General features: G+C 42.9%; 3 protein-coding genes across 3 annotated transcripts; 2 read left to right on the forward strand and 1 right to left on the reverse strand.

The window, feature by feature from the left end:
* Window positions 1–1921: 1921 nt before the first annotated feature.
* LOC117896746 lies at window positions 1922–20604 on the reverse strand. Its single transcript, XM_034805212.1, has 3 exons — window positions 20163–20604; window positions 13657–13945; window positions 1922–3184 (listed from the first exon to the last, which is right to left on the reverse strand). The coding sequence occupies exons 2-3, from the start codon at window positions 13715–13717 to the stop codon at window positions 3039–3041; spliced, it is 207 nt and encodes a 68-aa protein (XP_034661103.1). The 5' UTR covers window positions 13718–13945; window positions 20163–20604; the 3' UTR covers window positions 1922–3038.
* LOC117896726 (protein I'm not dead yet 2-like) lies at window positions 6283–8729 on the forward strand. The gene is made up of 11 exons (XM_034805191.1): window positions 6283–6388; window positions 6445–6583; window positions 6651–6767; window positions 6825–6973; window positions 7029–7199; window positions 7266–7391; window positions 7443–7778; window positions 7842–7936; window positions 7997–8277; window positions 8343–8480; window positions 8541–8729. The coding sequence occupies exons 1-11, from the start codon at window positions 6372–6374 to the stop codon at window positions 8712–8714; spliced, it is 1743 nt and encodes a 580-aa protein (XP_034661082.1). The 5' UTR covers window positions 6283–6371; the 3' UTR covers window positions 8715–8729.
* LOC117896727 (protein I'm not dead yet 2-like) lies at window positions 9366–11608 on the forward strand. Its single transcript, XM_034805192.1, has 10 exons — window positions 9366–9388; window positions 9448–9586; window positions 9648–9764; window positions 9826–9974; window positions 10031–10145; window positions 10212–10393; window positions 10455–10790; window positions 10861–10955; window positions 11018–11104; window positions 11157–11608. Exons 1-10 carry the CDS (start codon window positions 9381–9383, stop codon window positions 11606–11608), a joined length of 1680 nt encoding a protein of 559 aa, XP_034661083.1. The 5' UTR covers window positions 9366–9380.
* Window positions 20605–20661: the final 57 nt, after the last annotated feature.

Below are 20661 nucleotides of genomic sequence, written 5' to 3' on the forward strand. Positions count from 1 at the left end.
GTATAGTATTAACAATCTTTGTGTGTTCCCCCGCTAATCTCAAAATAAAGTACACATCGCATTGGATTCGTTTGTGGTACGTTTGGTCCCTCTTTTCATGCCAAAAAAGAGTGAATAATAATAATAATTATCTACGAGTTTAATAGGTAATCAATCTATTAGGTATAAGTGGTCACATCTATTCTGGTTACATAGATATCTATACGCTATATGCTTTGAAGTGCAATTGATTAAATGCAATTTACAAAACTTTTTCAGCTACAATAAAGTAATTTCATTAATTTTCGTTCGCTTCTCGCCTCTTTCTCTATTCTGTTCTTTTCTTTTTTTGGCCAAGTCATGTGGCAATTACTAAAAAGGAAACTATAAAAATGGACGTAAAGGTTTTCTACGTGTGTTGCCTTTGTATTTGGTGTGTCTGTGTGGGTTGAGTCGAAACCCCGGAGCGAAGTATGTTCAAAAGTCTTTCTACGAGTCATTCATTTTGCACACAGCTAACTCTAACATTTCCCCTCGAAAGGATAACAAGAAGGATGCATTCTGAGTGCCCGAAACCTTCCGTCACGACAAGTGCTCTAAATTTTGTGCTTACGCGTGTTCTTGCCCCAATCTTTTCTGCCACTGACGTCGCCACGACGTTGCACCGTTTATTATGTCTGTCATCAAATTTACTGTTGTTCGCTCTCGAAGCGTGTCCGGATTTTTATGAGGGGATTTTAACTGGTTAACGGGTAATTAGTAAAGTTTTCTTCCCTCCTCTTTCTGTCTCAAGTTGCGTCTCAAGTCAGGCTTTTGTTTAGTGTTTGGTGGGCAAAGTTTTTTATTTTTTTGTGGCCAGGAGCAGCGTAAACTTGTGTCCAAAGCCACAAAATGCGAGTTAGATGAGTAAACTCTTTTGTCTGGCTGCAGCTAAGGATGACGTAGAAGTGCCATCAAGTTGTTAAAGTATTCTGATGCTCGTTTAACCTTCACAAAATTGGAACTACAATAAAGCACAAATCCTAGTCATTTTCGTCACATAATCCTTTGTGTCTTGAACTCCATTTGAAGCACCAAAATTCTTCCACATAAAAGTAGGAACTTGGAGGTAATTTTCCATTTCAATAGAAGTGCTCGCTTACTCATAAGTAATTCGTCTGGCTTCGTCGTCGAGCACAGCCTGTGTACCCCCTTAATCCTGTGACTGCTTGATGGGATGCTGTGCCGGGTTGCCATCCAATTGATGAGCTCTCATCATGGCCCTGCCAATTTGTCAAACGATAATTTCTGCTCCAACGAACTTTGTCATTTATCAGTTGTTTAATTTTTAAAAGCATTTCCAGGAGGCGTTTCCCGAGTGCTACTTAGGCCGGCCTCCTCTTGATGTGCTCGAAAAGAAAACATGCCGAAATGTTTCACACATCTGATGGTGGAGGTTGCCAAAGGTTGCCTCTAAGCTGATTAACATTAAGACTCTAAACAAACACACACAACGGCCACAGACACTCACACAAAGTGCAGAATGTGTGTGGTTTACGATACGAGTATTGACGGATAGACATACATTTTCGGGGCTTTGTCGAGAGCTTTAATTTATGCCCCAGGAATTGTCCGTATTGTGGTTGAGTTGGGTTTTGGCCTGGTTTTTCTTTTCTTTAAGCGTTTCATTTTGCTCTAATTTAATGGCTGGGCCAAAACTCTTTTGGGCCTTTATCTGCGAACACGGAATCCGCTGGCTGTGCTTCCCGCCCAGAATTGTTATGCGATTCCTTTTATTGTTTCTTTACGCTTTGTTCGTGTGCACATTGCACCCGCACCCGCACCCGCATCCCAGTTGCTGTTTTTATTATTACAGCCTCGAGCTACAATGCTACCCTCCCCCCAAAAAACGAAAGTGGAGGCAAAAAGAGACTGCGACTACGACTACGAATGCGAATGCGAACATAAGAAAAGTCACTCAGTTGCTGTGTCTGTCTGTCTGTTTGTCTGTCTGTTTGTCCGTTGGTTGGTTAAATGCTCCCCACGCTGTCAATACTCGAAATTGGCATACATACATACATGTATGTATGTTTATAGATATGTACCATGTATGTACCGTTACACATTCATTCGCTCTTGGTGCTAGCTACAATATCGAACAGGGAACCACAGAAACACTTGCAGAAGATTCGTTTCGCCTTCCTTTCTTCAACCATCCTCATTCTCATTGCTCATTCTGTGTGTGTCTTTTTATTTGTTTATCTTCTTTTTTTGCAACACACAAAAGGTTGTTGCATGGTGTGGCATCCAGTCGGATTGCATTTTAAATTGAATTGCCTTGGTGTGGCGGCATACAAATTGAAATTTATTGTGTTGTCCGAGCGCGGAAAAACCTTTCAATTGTTTGGTCAGCTTTTTCGATGAATGTCCGCAATTTTCATAACATTTCACTTGCAGTCAGTCACTTATTTATCTTGCCAACTGTTGATTGTTCAATTTAACATTTTTTCAAGTTAAATCTTGTCTTAAAATGCACTCAAATGTATCCTTCTTGTGCGGCCTGCTAATGTTCGCTTAATGACAAATGCAATTGCTTGGAAAAGTACGTCAAATGTGCACAATTCCACTGTGCACAGTGGCAACATAATAGAGCCGTGCCAATGCACTTCCCGCTCCTTGCCAGCAGCCACTTCAGAGAAACTGCAAAACCAACAACAACAAAAGGAAGAGAAAAAAGGAAAAAGCACAGAGGAAAAGCACTGGAGAAACGTTTAAACAGCACAAATTCCGCTGCATTCCGATTTGTGTGTGACGACTCTGTGTGTGTGTGTGTGTGTGTGTGTGTGTGTATGGGTGGAGGGGGATCTGTATCTATGTAGCAGGATGCAAGCCACTCTTGGTTATTTTTGTTGGCCAACTAAATCGTCAACGTCAACATTGTTGCCGACCGTGTTGACATTTAGCCTTGCAATGCCACCGCTACGCTTGCCACCGGGCTCGGGCTACAGTGGGGAGCAAAAGTAAATACCAACTGAAAGAAAAAAGTGAGCCACGACAGGCCCACGTTCTAGACCTCCTCTCTAGGCATTGATGTAGTACTCCCGCTTCTTCTGGCACTTCTCATACGCAATGTAGCACAGGGCGATGGTGATGAGCACCAGTATGGTGATGCCCATTATAATGCTGACCAGAATAATCTCATCGTTGATGCTCTTGTAGGAGTGACCTGCAAAAGAAAGGAAACAAACAGATTTAGCAGAGAATTAGCAGTGAGTGGGGTGCGTGGGAGGGTAATGCCAAAAAAGACACGAAAACAGATAAAACAGACAACTGATGGCAAAGAACAGATAAAAGATTCGGAAGTGGGAAAGCTTTAGAGGCCACCTTTGACAAATTACAGGCAATTATTCTTGTCAGGTGGCAGCGGCAAAGGAATTCCTGCTCCTCCTGTTGTTTGTCAATCAACAATTCGGTTTGTTAGCGCTCCCACATGAATATTCAAGCCACAGGAGAGGAACAGGAGTATAAAGAGCAGCACGACAACAGTGAATGTGGGCAGAGCATGATAGATGCATTGTTGTTAAAAATAAACGATGGTCATACATACATTTTACATGCATATGCCCAAAGGCAATCTGGACGACAATCGCCATGCACCGCACCCATGGAGAAACAAACGACAAAGGACATAAAAAATAAAATAAGCAATAAAAACCAAAAGTAATATAAAGATTGAAAGCCATTGCAATATTTTACGATGCATGCGAACGTGTATTTGATTTTGGATTATTAATGCACAAAAGGAAGCAGATGTTTGCAGAGAGACAAACAAATATTTCAGAGCCATGTTTGAGCACATAATAATTGGGCAAGAATAAATGTCTGGAAATCTTTAAAGCTGTTCTTCTGCCACAGAGAACTTCCCCACATTGCTTTTGTTTTACTCAAACATGTTATTTTAATTGGATTTCAAACCAATTAATTATTGTTGCGCTCTTTTCCCTCAGTGGTTAACATTCGTACAAATAAATATTTGCAATTTGGAATCAATAAATTACCAGATTTTCGTGTTTCACTTTAAACGAATGCCATTTGTTATCATAATACACTTATGCCCCCACAACCGGATTTCAATTTAGCCCCCCAGCGTTGCCGGTTCTCTCTTTTTTGTGGCCCTGCCAAATAGATGGCTCATTGTTCGGTGCCCCATTTGGTGTGGAGCCAGATGTTTGCCTCATGCGTAATTTAACACATAATCGATGGAGCGCTCAGCTCAAAGAGCACACACAACATCAAACAAATTAGAGCCTTGTTTGCAGGCAGAGGCAGCAGCCCTACAGATTTGTTAATTAGACTTCTCGTATGCCAAAGACGCCCGACTCGAAGCCAAAATGTCCTGTGGCCCATTAGCCCAATGGCTGACCATAAATCCCATCTACTTTGTGTGTGCGTGTGTGTGGTCAATGGACTTGATTGGTTGGCTGCTGGGCGTTGAGTGCTATCCATGGTTCACGGTTCACGGTCATTTCGCTTTCCCTGATAAATTGGCAATCATTTCGATTGTTTTTCCCTGCCGTGACCAGCCGTGAGCTGCTGCGTTACCTGCTGGCATGGCAATCAAATTCAAAAGCCTTTGGGGATTTATTGCAATATTTGAAGTGCTAATAGACAACAAGCTAACGTTGACTCTTTTGAGGAATGTGGAAAAAAATAGCCTCAAGGAAACCCAAAAGATGGAGCACTTTCTGGCGTCTGTTTTAACCCAATATAAATAACACTTTGAAGGCTAGCCATAGGGAAATTTGTGTAAATTAAAGCAAATAAAAAGTGGCATTATTTCAATTGGAAACCAGAATGAATAAAACCACAGACGATTGACTGGATAATGAGATACGCAGGACACTGGACCCACTCTGGCGGGTCTTCTGTAATTATCTTTATCTGATTAACCCGAAGGGCTATTTGCATTTTCTCGATTAAACATTTTCGCAGATACTTTTTTGGCGTAAAAACATTTCCTTTCTGATATGATTAAAGCGAATTCGATTGGTTGGTAATCATTCTCCATTCCCATAACTTCTTTCCATGGAAAATCGTATAATTATCAAAAGTTTGCAGTGCGGTCAAAGTTCTGGGGGTTCCTCGCCCATTTACAGATTGGTTGGCCATTTATATTTGAGCAAAACCAAACCACAAATTCCAAATTGCTTCAAACATCAAAAGCTCAATAAAACTTTTGGGCAAAAACTTAAGAACTGAAAAGGAAGACCATCAAGTGAGAGAGACAGGCGGCATGTGAAATAATTCATAGATATGCCCAGGGGAATATTCCCGCCCTGCTGCCAGTTCATAACTTTCATTTTTGGGCCTGTCAAACTGTGAATTATGAAAGAATGAAATATGCAAAATGCATGAAAGGAAGCAGAAAGTAAAACGCATTTGACACACACAAATTGGAGGAGTCCAAAAATGGAAACTGAGGGGTTGCCTGCCCCACCACCCTGCCCACAAGTTAACCGAGCGTAAATTATTCGGATTTACGAGTGGATGAGCCCAGAGACCAATTTTTGGGGACTGCTGACACTCAAGGACACTCACATGTCCTGCTGCTCTCCGATTTGTATTACATTTCGTTTATTGTTTTCTATTTTTTCCCACAGACAGTCCCCAGCAGTCAATAAAGTCATTTGACAGATTATGTGAATAGAAAGAGGCGGATCAATGGAGCCAGTATTCATCTAAGGTTATGTAATATCTCCGACTCATACACACATATATTTATGTACATACATAAAGGCGGACTTTTGTGCGTCTTTTGTGTTTGCTCTCGTCCTGTCACTGACAGGACATGCTTCGAAATGTGTGCTTTGTGGCCAACATTAAGGAATTTCATTGGCAAGCAGATGGAAACCGAAGCCGAAACCTTTTTGTGCTCCCCTCGGTTTCCTCGCTTAAAGCTTTCTTTAATTTCAATTTGACCTTCCCCGTGGCCATGTACCGATTGTGTCTGTCTTTTTTGGGGTTGCCATTGGTGTGGCATGGGATGTGGAGTGGACAGGAAATTATCAATTAAAATGACATCAAAGTGTTGCCTCTCTCTCTCTCTCTCTCTCGATTTAAATTTGTCTGTTGCCGTGGGTGCTGCCTTGCTGATTGACGGTGTCCTAATTGCGAGGATAATGGCATATTTAACAAGTGAGAATGGGAGGCCAGCCACTTCACGATGTTTGGCTGTGTCGAAAAACGTGAAAATCAATGGCAACTAAGGTAATTTCTTTAATGGAAATTACTATGAAGTTGGGCATGACATTTCTGTCTTTTAAAAAATTCTTAAAGTACTTCAAACCAAACAAGAATTTCATTCCGTTTCAAGTCTGTAGACTCTCAGTATAATTCAGTAAATTTACGACAAGATGGCTGAACCAATTGAGTGAGTTTAAAAAATAGGAAAAATATTTAGTCTCTTATAAAATTTCTAAAATCCAGACCAGTGCCCAATGAAAAGATCTCCGCGGGAAGGGGCATGGGAAAATGTTGCCGCTTCCATTGGAGAGGAAAATTGACTGTTGTAGTACCCATAATACTCTTACCCATGCTGATCCATGGCTACACTAGTGACTTGCCGGTGAGTATCCTACAAAATCCTACTCCAAATGCACCTTTTTGGATATTTTGTTTGGTTATTTTTGTAGGAAATTGTTTGCTTATATTTGTTGGTTATTATGGCCATCTTTTGGATAACCGAGGCCATTCCCCTCTACTTGACATCGCTGTTTCCCATCATGTTTTTGCCAGTTGCCAACTTTTTGGTGCGTATTCGAGCCAACAGTGGCAGACATAATTATAAATCCAATCACGCACCTTAGAGCTCTGATGACGTGACCAAGCACTACTTTTCCGGCACTGTGGTGATGTTCTATGGCGGCCTGGTCGTTGCATTGGCCATTGAATATTGCAACTTGCATCAACGAATTGCACTCAAAACGATTATTCTTGTGGGCTGCAGTCCAAGGCGGTAAGTGGAGCCTGCCAGTGCTCTCTTTTAATATTTAAACCTCCCAAATTTCCAGCTTGCTATGTGGCTGCATGTTAGTCAGCTCTTTTATGAGCCTTTGGATATCGAATTCGGCGGGCACGGCCATGATGTGCCCCATTGTCAAGGCGGTGCTTAATGAGATGGAATCTGAGAAAATCTTTGATGTGTTTATGACCCAAGAGGAGGAGCCCATGGAGGAGGGCGAGTGAGTGGCGCATCAAATGCACTTTTCAGACATTTTTGCTAACTTCTCAGTTGATCTTTGGCACAGACCTGCGCACCTGTCGAAGGTGGCGATGTCCTTCTACTTTGGCGTTGCCTACTCGGCCACAGTGGGCGGCTGTGGCACGCTAATTGGCACTGGAACCAATCTGGTCTTTAAGGGTATCTACGAAAAGTAAGTAGGAATTAGCTTTGCCATCGGCAATTCTTATGCCCTCCCCCACAGTACCTTTCCCTCATCCAAGGAGGAGGTCAGCTTCCCTCTCTTCATGGCCTATACTGTGCCCCTTGTGGTGATTGTGAACATGATCTGCATCTACTTCAGCCTGCTGATCACCCACATGGCGCTCTTTCGTTCGGGCAGCAAGACGGGGCAGGCTCTGAAGAAGGCCACCGACAATAAGGATCAAGTGGAGGTGGTACTGCGACAACGCCTCAAGAGCATGGGTCCCATGAGTTGTCACGAAATTCAAGTGGTTATTGTATTCACTCTAATGATTGTGTTGCTCTTCACCCGCAAACCGGGCGTCTTTACGGGTTGGAGTTCACTCATCGATGCAAAGTAAGTGTTAAATCTTGATGATAATGTTTCCTTGGTTTTGAAACTCCTCCTCCACTCCTTCAGGCCCGTTGGTACATCTTCCACGGTTTGCTTTTGTGTGATTTTACTCTTCGCATTGCCCACTCAGTACACATTCTTCAAGTATTGCTGTGGCAAGGGTGAGTACTTCATGTTGACCTTTCTTTGTGTCTTGCCTTTAAACAGTTTCCTCCTTGCAGCTCCTTTTCCCGCTCGAACCATAGACTCGCTGTTGTCGTGGGATTTCTTGCATCGCACCTGCCCCTGGGGTCTCTGTTTTCTGCTGGGTGGAGGCTTTGCTCTGGCCGAGGCCTGCAAAGTGAGCGGAGTGACCAAGTACATAGCCAATAGCATGTCCTTTGCCTCCAAGATGCCGCTGGTATCCGTGCTGCTGATTCTATTGATGTTCACCCTGTTCTGCTCCGCCTTTACCTCGAACGTGGTGGTGGCCAACATTGTCTTGCCAATTTACTGTGAATTGGTAAGCAAAAGTATGCATTGACTGTAAACCCAATCGTTAAAGGATAAACTACGCTCTTTCCTTAGGCATTTCACATGGAAGTACATCCACTATTGCTCACTCTGCCCACCTGTCTGATCACCAGCTTGGTGTTCCTCTTACCCGTGAGCACACCCCCCAATGCCATCATCTGTGGCTATGCACACATCAAGTCCAAATATTTGGTAAGTCCTGAGGTATCTTTTTAACCTCTTACTCTATAGATCTTTCTCTGTCTTTTGCAGATGCGAGCTGGCTTATTGCCTACATTCTGGGGACTTCTTTTGGTATTTGTGAATAGCATTAGCTGGGGAATGGTCGTCATTCCCGAAATGAAATCATTCCCAGACTGGGCTAAGGAATACAAAAACAAGACCAGGGGTCATATTATAGATAAGCTTACGCTCTATGATACCTAAACAATTGTTTGGAACAGGCTCTGTAAATTATTATGTAGATTGAAATGAGATTATTTAAATGAATTGCCGAAAATTGTACTTAAAATAAACCATTTGAAGCTCACAACTTGGGAATTAATACTGCTAAACACTACCTTTTGCATGTTTTCTTAATGGGAATTGAAGAGAAAACGTAGAGGATTCCAAAGATGTGGGAATAAGTATCGATAAGGATTACCAATGTAGGCGAGGAATAAAATGTCAGAGCGCTAACAGTGAGCTGTCAACGAGATCGCTAACACTACGGTTTCAGGCTGTTAAGGAACAGTTCCTATATGCTGTTAAAGCAGAGCGCTTATAGGCTGTTAAAGCAGAGCGGCCAAAGGCTGTTAAAGCAGAACGCTAACACGCTGTTAAAGCAAAGAACTCAGCGAGCTGTAGTCGAGAGCGCTTACAGACTGTTACAGCAGAGCTCCCACAGCCTGTCAAAGCAAACCGCTAACAGGGCTGTTAATCTTGTGCGTTGACAACACTGTCGCTCTGTTGCAGCTTCTGGCCGGCCCGAACTGCTCAGCATGCCATGGTAATGTCATACAAAACTTCAACTCTCAATCAGTTTAAATAAATCATTGAAAAGTACTAACAGCACCGAACAAACAGACAAACACAAATTGAAGTGTAGCCAAAATGGCTGAGTAAGTACTTGCCTGCCATTAAGTGTATTTTCTTCATTAAATAACCATTCATTGAGCAGACCGGGAGAAAATGAGAAAATTCCAGCTAAACGGAGCTTGGGAAAATGTTGCAGCTTCCATTGGCGGGGCAAGGCGTCACTTCTAATGCCATTGCTCACTTTGCCATTGTTGATCCATGGAATTTTGGAGGAAGAACCAGTAAGTGTTGCAGCATTCTAGTAGTGAAGTGAATTTACCGCCTAAAGGATGTTACTTGTAGGCTTTTAGATGCATGTATCTGGTGTCCAATATGGCACTCTTTTGGATCACTGAAGCGATTCCGCTCTACTTGACTTCGCTCTTTCCTGTGGTTTTCTTGCCCCTCTTCAATATTTTGGTGAGTGTTGGAGGGGGATCTGTGCTCCTTTAATACCTGATGACTTGCTCCTTTTATGCAGAGTTCCGAGAGAGTGTGCAAACTGTACTTTTCCGATACAGTGGTCATGTTTATTGGTGGCTTAATCATAGCCTTGGCCATCGAGTATAGCAATCTGCATCAGCGCATAGCCATGAAGACTATACTCATTGTGGGTTGCAGTCCACGGCGGTAAGTAGTGATTGGCATATCCTTTTGACAGGATCTAACGCTCTCTCTTTGGTCAGCCTGCACTTTGGCTTGGTTATGGTCACATGTTTCATTTCACTGTGGATCTCCAATTCGGCTGCCACAGCCATGATGTGTCCCATTGTGAAGGCTGTGCTCAGCGAGCTCCACTCGGTAGGCAAAAGTTTAAATATTTTGCCATAAACAAATTTATTTCTTTAACTCTTTTATGGTGCCTAGCAAAATATATTCACTGTGTTCAAAACGCAAGAGGAGGAGCCCATGGAAGAGGGCGATCCGCCACATCCATCAACCATATCGATGGCCTTCTACTTCGGCATTGCCTATGCCTCAACAATTGGCGGCTGTGGCACACTGATTGGCACTGGCACAAATCTAACCTTCAAGGGTCTCTACGACACGTAAGCAATGTCTCCCCAGTGGTTGCTCCCACATCAATGCCCCAATGATTCCTCCTCGCAGACGTTTTCCCAAATCGGCAACTAGCATTGATTTTCCCATTTTCATGGCTTATGCCGTGCCCCTTGTGGTCATTGTGAATGTTCTGCTGCTATATTTTTCACTGCAAATCACACACATGGGTCTGTTCCGTGGGAAGAGCGTGACGGGCCAAGAGGTGAAGCGCGGCACCATGGGCCAGGATGTGGTCAAGACTGTCATCAAGGCACGCCACGCGGAGCTCGGACCCATGACATGTCATGAGATACAAGTGACTCTGCTCTTCATACTGATGGTGGTTCTGCTGTTCACACGCAAGCCGGGCTTTGTGCCTGGCTGGGGCGATTTCCTCAATGCACAGTAAGTAATTGTGGGGCAAGGGTTACAGCTATGGCATGGCTAATCCTTTGTGGATTTTTATTTCCATTAGAAAAATAGGCAGTGGCCCTCCGGTGTGGCTGCCCGTCATAATGCTTTTCGCACTGCCCACACAGTATAAGTTCTTCAAGTATTGTTGTGGCAATCGTGAGTCCATCTGCCACCTGTCCTAAATATTTCTTAATCCTTTAAAACTCTGTTCCAAGCAGCTCCTTTCACGGGTCAAAGCATGGATGCTCTGCTCTCCTGGGTCTACATACACAAGAATACGCCCTGGGGCTTATGTTTCCTGCTCGGTAAGTGTTTCGTAGATCCTAATCCTTCGTTACTTATTAGCTCTTTTGGTAGGCGGTGGATTTGCTCTGGCCGAGGGCAGCAAGGTCAGTGGCATGGCCAAGATGCTGGGCGACTCGCTGGGCTTTGCCTCCAAGATGCCCAATATCGTCGTCGAGGGCATGTGCATTTTCATTGGCTTATTCTGCACCGCGTTCAGCTCGAATGTGGCCATCTGCAACATACTCATACCGATCTTCAGCGAAATGGCTCTGGCCATTAAGATGCATCCCCTGAAGCTGACTTTGCCGCCGTCTCTGGCCATCAGCATGGCCTACCATCTGCCAGTGAGCACTCCGCCCAATGCCATCATCTCTGGCTATGCTGGCATCAAGACCAAGTATCTGGCAATGGCCGGCATTTTGCCGACTATTTGGGCCTTTGTGATCCTCATGCTGAACAGTCAGTGGGGCAAAATCATCTTCCCAGAGTCCTCACAGTTCCCCGATTGGGCAAAGAACTCGTAAATAAATATATTTCATATTTATTTCGCAGACACAGACACTAACAAAAGAGAAACTCAATGCCAGGCGTAAGTGGAGCGGCGGTGAACCTCTTCGTTGGCTCATTTCATATACACTTAAAGCCAAAAACAAAAACAAATCCACTAAGGATATCTAAGCCACTTGGAATGTTAATATTATACGAATATATTCTTATATATTCGTTGGTTCTGTGGCCCCCTCTGCTTGTTGAACAAATGTGTACACGGAAAAATGTATGGCCAAAAATCTGGCATACACAATCCACAGCGGATCAGCGGCTTGAGTTTCCCTCCCCACACACAATCCAAACTAAACACAAATCAAATTACAATCCAATGCATGTGTAAGCCCCTCTGAATGTTCATATAATAAATGTATACGAAACACTCGTTAATATCAGCAATAACAATCAAGTCATAAATATTTATTTTCAATTAGATTTCCCCAGGGACAAAAGCGCAGCCAGGAGGAAGAAGGTTTATCCCAGGGATATATCCACGATGACAACTTATTTAATGCTTATTTTATGCCATTTACCAACACTGAGGGCTAAGCCACACACAAATACATGGCACCGCAGCAGGTGGTCGTGGTTGTGGTCCTGTTCCTGTTCCTGGCTGTGGAATATCCTCACCACAATGATATAGATTACACAGCGAAGGAGCGAGAGCAAGCTCATAAATAACGCACAATTTGTGGCAATCAAAAACTATGATAAACTTATTCAAAGCTTCCTATAAGCTGCTGCTGGGAGGAGTGCTGCTGGGCAGTGGTTGGATGCCTGCGGGTGGCGTTGTAGGTGGAGTGCCGGTGCCTGCGGGTGGGCGTGTGCTCGTAAAGAGCGCATTCAGACCTACTTAGGCCAAATTTCGAGGGGAGGCCGCGGCCCGCAGGAAACAAGAAAAAGTTTATGCAAACACAGCAAGAAGTCAAACATTGGGCTGTGGCCACCAAATGGAAATCATTCACGCTGCTAAAATGCGGATAATTGAGGTACAGCTGAAGGAGAAGGAATCATTTACATTAAAACACGATAAAGACAGGACTAAGCTTCTTCAATCACATTTCGTTGGTTGGTGTGTGAATGATTTGCCAGAGAATGTTCTCTGTGCCTTCGTCACACTCCCATTCAGGCGTGAATGATAATACACTACGCCGTGTATTGTATGCTGGTGGGGAGGCTTGTGCCATAAAAGTAACACAAAAATCCTCAGCTGACATACGCATAAACAAATCATCTATGCACACACGCACACCCCACACACGCACACTCCACATAAAGGAAATAAATGCCCATCCCACGTGTATTCATGTGGAATGAGCAACGCAACGCAAGGAAATAAATGTAATAAAAAAAGGAAGCGAGACACAGACAGAATGTGGCAAGAATGAGCTTTGAATATGCGAGTACAAATAAATAAATACAAGAAAAAAGAGCACGCTGTGCAACACTGATTACGGTATGGCATGCGGCAGGACTTCATCAAGAAGAAATGTGCTGAGAGTGAGGAGTAACAAGGGGACGTCAAGTTGACGCCAGTGGGGCACACATAAGCCGCGCCAAATGGGCGACGAGGCAGACAATGAGCAACCAGCCGCTTTTTGCTCACACACTGCGAAAATCAAGAAAGTCAACATAAAGAGAATGAAAAGAATCCAAAAATGGCTAAATTTGAATGCATTCAAAAATGTTTGAGGAGGTTTAAGGAGGACAAAAGGAGTTTCGCATAAAAAAATTCAAAAGAGTTCGATTTCGCATGCAGCAAAGCCAAAACGAAAGCTGTCCTGGAACCCAGAAAACATTTCAAGAGAAACTTGATTCCAAATGAAAGTTCTTTCTTCAAGTGTAATCCCAATGAAGCAAGGCGACTGGTTACCGGATGTACAGTGGTTAAAAGGGGAAAAGGAAGAGCGAGCAACATGCTAATAAACGAATAATAAAAGTATTAACAAGAATGCTTATCCCTTATGCATTGCAAAATAATTTTTATTGTTGTAGATTTGAATCAGGGTTATCTTTAGGCACTTACTACTGTAATAACTGTTGTCCGAATAACCGTACTTCCCGGCTGTTCTACCCCCGCCAGCCATCTTGGTGAATGGCTTTGTTCCTTACGCCTTGTGTATGATATTTCCTGCCTCCAGGCCCGTTGAGATGGTTGCTAAGGTTGTTCCGTTGTCCTTATTGCTGCTCTCTAGCACCATAAAACACTCATCCACCAAGTGAGATGCTGATCGGCTTTCGGCTGTGCCACAGTTCCTGTTGTCTGTGCTGTTTCTGGTGCCTCAAGTTCTGCCTGCTGCTGCTACGTCCTGCTCCTGCCGGAAAATAAAGAGGGAGGGAGAGAAACGAGTCGTCAGCATAAGGAATGCATATCAAATCTCAGCAAATCCCAGAGCCACAAATTGTTAATGACTCTGTCAGAAGCATAATCAACTTGAGTCTGAAGCAGAAATCAGAAGTCCCCATCGCACACACATGCCGTAGGGGGGGGACAAAAAACCCGTGAGGAAGTGGTGAAGGATGTTCTGGCTTTGGGAAACGCTAATTGGAGTAACTAAAGAAGGGAATGTAGTGGAATATAAATGAGAGAGTAACAAACATAATCATTTTGGGATGTATTAAAGTATAGTTTGAATCTGCCAAGAAATATTCCAAACCCTCGAAAGAAAATGCCGAAAAGTCCGCCAACAAAAGACTTCAAACACATTTTATTAGCACTCTCGTTTGCTTTTAATGTTCTCCCCAAAATTAGATTAATTTGCCACGTTTCAATTTCCACGTTTCAAAAGGGAAATACCTCTCGTGGGAACACCCCAAATTTGTGCCTGAGTCACGTTACGTATTCGCAATGTCAGAGCCCGTTTTAATTATGGCAAAACACCCAACACCAAACATGAAATGCTGCTGTCGCGCCTGGTCGTGTAATTATGCATATAATTAATATGCATGTACTTATTTAATATTAACCAAATGGCTGCCACTTGGAGCATGTCACCAGCAGGAGCAGCAAATGGGAGGAGCAAGGAGTATGAGTGGAAGATGGAGCAGTCTTTGAAGCACCTATTGGGTTATTTGTTGCTTCATGGTCTCCCTTTCTGCACTGCTCACTATCTTGGCAACAATAAATTGCGTTCAATTAGTGCAATTAGTGTAAGGAGCTTTAGCGGGAAAAGGTGTACACCGTCCCTGCACGTACAGTGTGTGTGGGTGAAGGCGTAACCATGGCCTCGTGGCATAAATAAATTGTTGCCCTACACCCGGCACAACCCACCAGAGAGTCGACACTGCCAAGGCTTAGTAAAAGCAATTTGGGAATTGCATTGCCAATTCCTTCAAGGGGCAAAAGCTCCGTCGGAGGTGAGTCCTGTGCGCGTTTATGCTCGATGCATTTCTGTAGTTGGCTGGAGGGTTGAACCTCTCCTGGTATGCGTCTAATGAGCTTCGGTATTTGCTTTCCGTGAATGAGAAGAAACGCAATTTGCAGACGATAAATTTCCACAGAAATCTGAGCTTTTGTTTTAATGGTTGTTCGAGGTGCCTCGAACCAAGGAAATGTTTTGCAATGGATTTAAGTGGAATTAACTTGACTTTCTATGAATATAAATTGAATTGAAATTGATTTTCATTGCGTGATTTATTCTTAAGCAGTTTGCCAGTGAATTCCATCTTGAATCTTAATTAAAAATTAATTCAATGCCACAGATAAGCAGAACCTTAACAAACTTTCTCTATTTATTTGCCACATCCATCAACTGCCACAACTTTAGTGGTTTTTGCCTAAAAGCATGACAACTAAGAACTGCCACAAAAATCTCCATCGATACGGGCTCACATCAGTCACTCGCCAACAATCTATGGATTCGTGAGCGAAAAACTTTGTGCAACAGGAAAATAAACTTTTGCCGTGCGGCCAATTGCCTTAGCCTGCGATACAATTTATTAGCTTCCACGCACAGGTTACGGCACGTATCCCATCCTCCACTCCACGTGGCATGAACAATATGTTATGTGTGCGTAAAGTTATGCAAATTAAAGTGCATACATGCAGATCCATTTTGTGTGGGGCCATTCAGGCAGTGACTTGGGGCTGCATGGCATTCAACTCGATTATGAGCTCAAAGTTTCTAGTGGATCACAATCCTGCCAGTGATGTTTTGGTGATTTCTTGCACGTACTTTCAGCTCAAACTCAATTACACCTTCAAAGGGCAATTCCAGCTTTTTTTTTTTGTTTGTTTTGCTGCTGGAAAACCCACAACAACCTATACAAAATAATACAAGTTTTTCCTTCGCTTTTTCTGTTTGTTTTCCCATTGTGCCGTTGCTGTGCTGCTGTCGCCTGTAGTGAAGTGTAAGGTGCAGCTGCTGGGGACCGAGGACGAGCCCCAGACTAAGTGAGAACATATGTTCGGACAGCAGATACACAAGATATAATGCACTGAGAAATATAATCTTTATTATCAGCTAATGTTCCAAGCAACTCCAAGTCTAGGTACGCTGCAGAAACATTTGTAAATATTATTTGAAGGCACACAAAAAACCTCAAACTAGTTTCAAACTTTCTTCCAGTTGTGGTTTTCTTCCGCTCAGTGTAAGCGCAAGTAAGGGCCAGTGGGGACAGCGTGGCAGCTCGAGTGATGGCTTCCATATCAGCCGTCCCAATAGAGGTCCCGCTACCGAGCTCTGTGCCGCGTGTGTGTGGCCTGCTGTAAAGCCAAGTGATGCCCGAAAATAGCACTAAAATTGTCGCCTCCTGCGTATTGTCTCTGTCTCTGTCTCTGTGTCTGTGTATGTGTTGAGTTGGAGTGTTGTTTGTGTGTGTTGTTGATTGAGAGTGCCTCTGTGTGTGTGGTGTATGCCACATCCCGTTTCCTGGGCATGGCGTGTGCGCACGAGTGCCATTGTCTAAATTATTTGGATGGCGCACATTTTACGTTGAATTTGCGTGCCTCTCCTCAACCCAAGGATCCTACTGTCCCATGGACCCTACTTCAGTTGGCTTGCAGAAAAAAGGAATACATCATTTTGTGCATACGCATGTGTCGCTTTGGTGTGTTGTCAGGACAAGTGATTCCTCGTGTTTGGCCTAATTGTCAGTCAGGTCAGAGCAGCACGCGCTGGGCATGGGAAATGGAAAATGCGAAAATGGGAATGCCAAACCGATTCGTTCTTCAGTTTTCGTCGTGTGCATTCAAGTACTTTATATGGCAAAAGTACGTGTAACAGTGCAGACGTGTGCTGAACTCTCGTATTTGCCCTTCTATATGTATAACCTGGTGGTATATGTATGTATGCCATAAGGTTCCTTAATTGATGTGCTAATGGATGCTTTGTTTTTAAACGGATGCTTTTATTTTTACACAGCAAGAGAGAGATAGAGAGAGCGAGTGTGTCCCCTCCCTCGAGGAAAACATGTGGCTGCTGCCACTTTCATGCTTGCTTTTTTAGGGTTACTTATTTATTTGCACAGGATACAAGTAAATAAATTGAAATTGATTCTTTCGGGCATGGCATGGAAGGGCTATGGATATGCTATACAGGGTCACATTTTAGTTCCAGCTTAAAAGGCGTTTGAATAATTGAATCATGGCATCCGTTTGGGGTTTAGTTTTCGAACTATTTTGAACAGTTTATTATTATGCATGAAATATTCAGCTGTTTGCAGGGCAGACTGTGCTTACATTAAAGTTCCAGTTGAGAGGAGAATCTTTTACATTTCCCTTCCGTTTTATTTCAATTGATTGATTTGCTTCCGAACAACAGCAATCAAACTTCAAACTGCAAAAGTCTTTAGAGGACGCGTAAACTTATTTCAAACATTTCTTGGGTCACGTCCAAGCTCCCCCAAACTTCGCCATGCCAATTGCATCGGCATCCCCTTCTTTATTTATTCGTATTATTCTTCTGCAACTTGAAGTAGTTGTCCAAATAAGCAACCATTGATGAATGAATGCTTGAACCTCTTTTTTGGCATTTTTCTTATTTTCGCGCATTTTCTTTTATTGATTTTCATGCCATTTCCCCAATGCGATATCAATGGCTTAACAAAATTAGTTTTTCCAGCATAAACCTGTATTTATTTGCTTCGAGCGTCGGTTTTGTGGTCCCAAAGGGATTCGAGCAAGCGGCTTACCTTTAATTAGACTGGGGAAATCGCCCTCTCTCTTCCCTATACATATTTTTGTTTTTAATTGGCCAAGTGTGTGGCACAAATATGCCTGTGCTTTAAGGTTGAATGTTTCTCTCTTCGTTGCACTTCAGTCTTAACCGGATTTCACTTAAGCTTCCAGCAGAAAATTGAAAAAAAAAGAAACTTCTACGAGGGCCACTAGCTCTTTGGCTCTGCCTTTACCTTAGCCAATGGTAGGAGTGGATAAATGGAAATACTGCTCAAGTCGGTTCTATTAAATATTGCAAGAACGTGTTCTAGTTTGAATGGAAACATTTCCGCAGCTCCTTTTGCCACATTTTGTAGCTGCCACAACATGCAAAGTGCACTGCTAGATGCTAATAAAAGATTTAGCCATGAATTTCATAATTGAAAGCGTATTTTGTAGCCACAAAACAGGAAAATTGATATGTGTTGGGGGGGAGGGATGGAGAGTGTGAAATATTGCTCTATAATGCAAATTTGAAATGGCAAACTGGGTTGATTCAATTATGAATAAAACGCCATTGCAGTTGCATATTTCAAATGAACAGACTGAAAAGAGCTTTGGATATAATTACAGATATGTTTGATAGTTATGAGAAATATTTATAAATATATATAGATATCTGTAATTATCTCCTGAATTTATATATTTTCAGAGCTATTAGGCTGCATTATAAATATACATTTATTTTATAAATATATTTTTTACAACCAAACTGAGAGTCGTGCTGAAAACATCTCCCTGTTTATTGTCTCAAATATTTCCCTGAATCTCCTCTGCGATTTCTGTCAGCCAGAGATCCCTCACAATTATTTTATTAATTTTAATTATCTGGCATCTTTATTTCTTGAAAAACTTCCTCCAGCGGGATAAACTCTTGGCCAGCCACGCCGTAAAAGTGCCCATCGATGTAGCCCATTACATCGGCCGTGGCGTATGATTCGCTTTTCAGGGCAATGCAATCGTTCCCCCATACAAGAGTGTCGAAGGATTCATGGATATTTTTAGCACTAACTGAAGCCTCTACAATGACACTGCCATCGAAGTGAATTTCCAAATTGGCATCATAGCCCTGTTGCAAGTCGATACTGATTAAATGCACACAAGTCGCGGCGTCCAGCTTGTAAATGAAGCCAGACTTCATCGTTAGAACTGACAACATTGGAGTTTTGTCATCAGAGTACATCATAGTGCAAAACCTTGGGATAAGAAGGGAGCCGAAAACTTGGGAAATTGTCCACAGCAAATTGGAATTAATGTACTTACACTTGGTAGGAAGTTTTTAGAAGTTAACACAAAGTTCAAAAGTAGCGAAAGGTATTTGGAATGTTTCCAAAAGTATGTTATTTTTATCGAGAAAAAATTTAATAATTGTTACTCTGAAACAGACTCAAAGACTAATGTCAGGGAAGTGTTAACAAATATCGTGTGATTACTAGTGCAAAGACGATAAAGAATGTTTAAATATTGGAGATTTCATAAACTTATTTAGCTCCCACTTTTTTAAATATTACAATTATTTATCAACGATTTAAAGCCAAAATTGCTTAAGAACGTTGTGATTGCCGTGCTCAAACGCTTCTCAATCGCTTCGGCAATATCATTAAAGCTTTGATCATTTGTTCATTGCCGTTTTATATAAACAGACCCACAAAACTGTAGCCATACTGTCTGGCTGCCATGGCATCTGTCCCATTAAGTTGCCACTTCCAAATATAATTTTACGTTTCATTGAAGCTTCGAGTAACAAGAGTCTAAGATATAAACCCACATCCTAAAGCAGCTTAAAGAAGAATGCGCAAAATTAAAAGTGTAATAAAAGACCGTTAATAAAAACTGAAACAACAATTCCTAGAATACAGACAAGCCCCTTCCCACAGGCACTTTTCAAAGTCCCATTTCATAATAGAAATGGTAGATTCAAAAGCTAAATCATAATATGCAAATTAGGGGCGCTAAAAACACGGCTTAAATACTTTAAAATTTAACATTTTGTGAACGCTTTTTTTTGGGTTACGGTAAAGCATATTGTCCAGGTCCTGACGCAACTCCAGCGCGGATGTTGATGGATTGTTATCGGGTTGGCTGGCTGGCTGGCTGGCTGGTTGGTAGGTGACGCGTGAACTTGACTCTGAACTGTGAAAAATGAAGTGCTGATGGAGGTATAAAAATTTCAGCATGCAGTAAAACGGTGGCCATAAACAACGTAGCGCCCTAGACGTCGAACATTCACCCAGCAACCCGTCCTTCCACTAAAGTCCCTTTAAGAAATGTAATGGCGTCGAGCAAAGGGCAAACCACACCTGAGAATGCTGTGCAGGACCTACCAAAGGTGTGTCTATAATTGATTTATATCGGCCATATGGCTGAACGCTTACCCCGGCAGCCAGTTGCCAGCTATTGTTGTCTGCCAACTGCCATTAAAGGCCTAATTAAGATCTATCTCAGTTGACTGGCAGTTGTCCAGCAGTTGGCCGCAAATCTCACGCCTTTTAAATATCCTTTTTTGGTGGGTGTCGGGCTCTGGGGTTCCAGTTTCAATTTCAGTAATTTTCTGACCCGCACGCACACTCGCGCACAGCACAGCACAGCCACAGCAGCCGCCAGGCGACACAAAAGCGCGCGAAATTACACAAACAAACACACGCACACGAACAGGACACACGCACAGCACAGCACAGCGTTAAAGGACTCAGGATTGGTCTAAGTAAATATGGCGCCAAACGGAGATTCGACGTCGTCCGCCGCAGCACACTCGGGATGAATCTCTCGCGTTCGTTGCGTGCGTCTGCTCTGGCCGACTGTATTTGTTGTACTAACTGTGGCCCCAGCGTGGCTTCTGATGAATGAACATGAAAGCGAAGGATGCGAAACCAC

Source organism: Drosophila subobscura, chromosome O, assembly GCF_008121235.1.
Source record: "Drosophila subobscura isolate 14011-0131.10 chromosome O, UCBerk_Dsub_1.0, whole genome shotgun sequence".
Lineage (NCBI taxonomy): Eukaryota > Metazoa > Arthropoda > Insecta > Diptera > Drosophilidae > Drosophila > Drosophila subobscura.

Bases quoted from the DNA above. Each gene is read 5' to 3' on its own strand.
- LOC117896726 (XM_034805191.1), top strand. The intron at 7,392-7,442 runs GTAAGTAGGAAT...CCTCCCCCACAG, and splicing joins TTTAAGGGTATCTACGAAAA to TACCTTTCCCTCATCCAAGG. The intron at 8,481-8,540 runs GTAAGTCCTGAG...TGTCTTTTGCAG, and splicing joins ACATCAAGTCCAAATATTTG to ATGCGAGCTGGCTTATTGCC.
- LOC117896746 (XM_034805212.1), bottom strand. From the start codon at position 13,717: ATGGCTGGCGGGGGTAGAACAGCCGGGAAGTACGGTTATTCGGACAAC. The intron at 3,185-13,656 runs GTAAGTGCCTAA...TTTCTTTTGCAG, and splicing joins GGACAACAGTTATTACAGTA to GTCACTCCTACAAGAGCATC.
- LOC117896727 (XM_034805192.1), top strand. The intron at 9,765-9,825 runs GTGAGTGTTGGA...CCTTTTATGCAG, and splicing joins TGCCCCTCTTCAATATTTTG to AGTTCCGAGAGAGTGTGCAA. The intron at 10,956-11,017 runs GTGAGTCCATCT...TGTTCCAAGCAG, and splicing joins CAAGTATTGTTGTGGCAATC to CTCCTTTCACGGGTCAAAGC.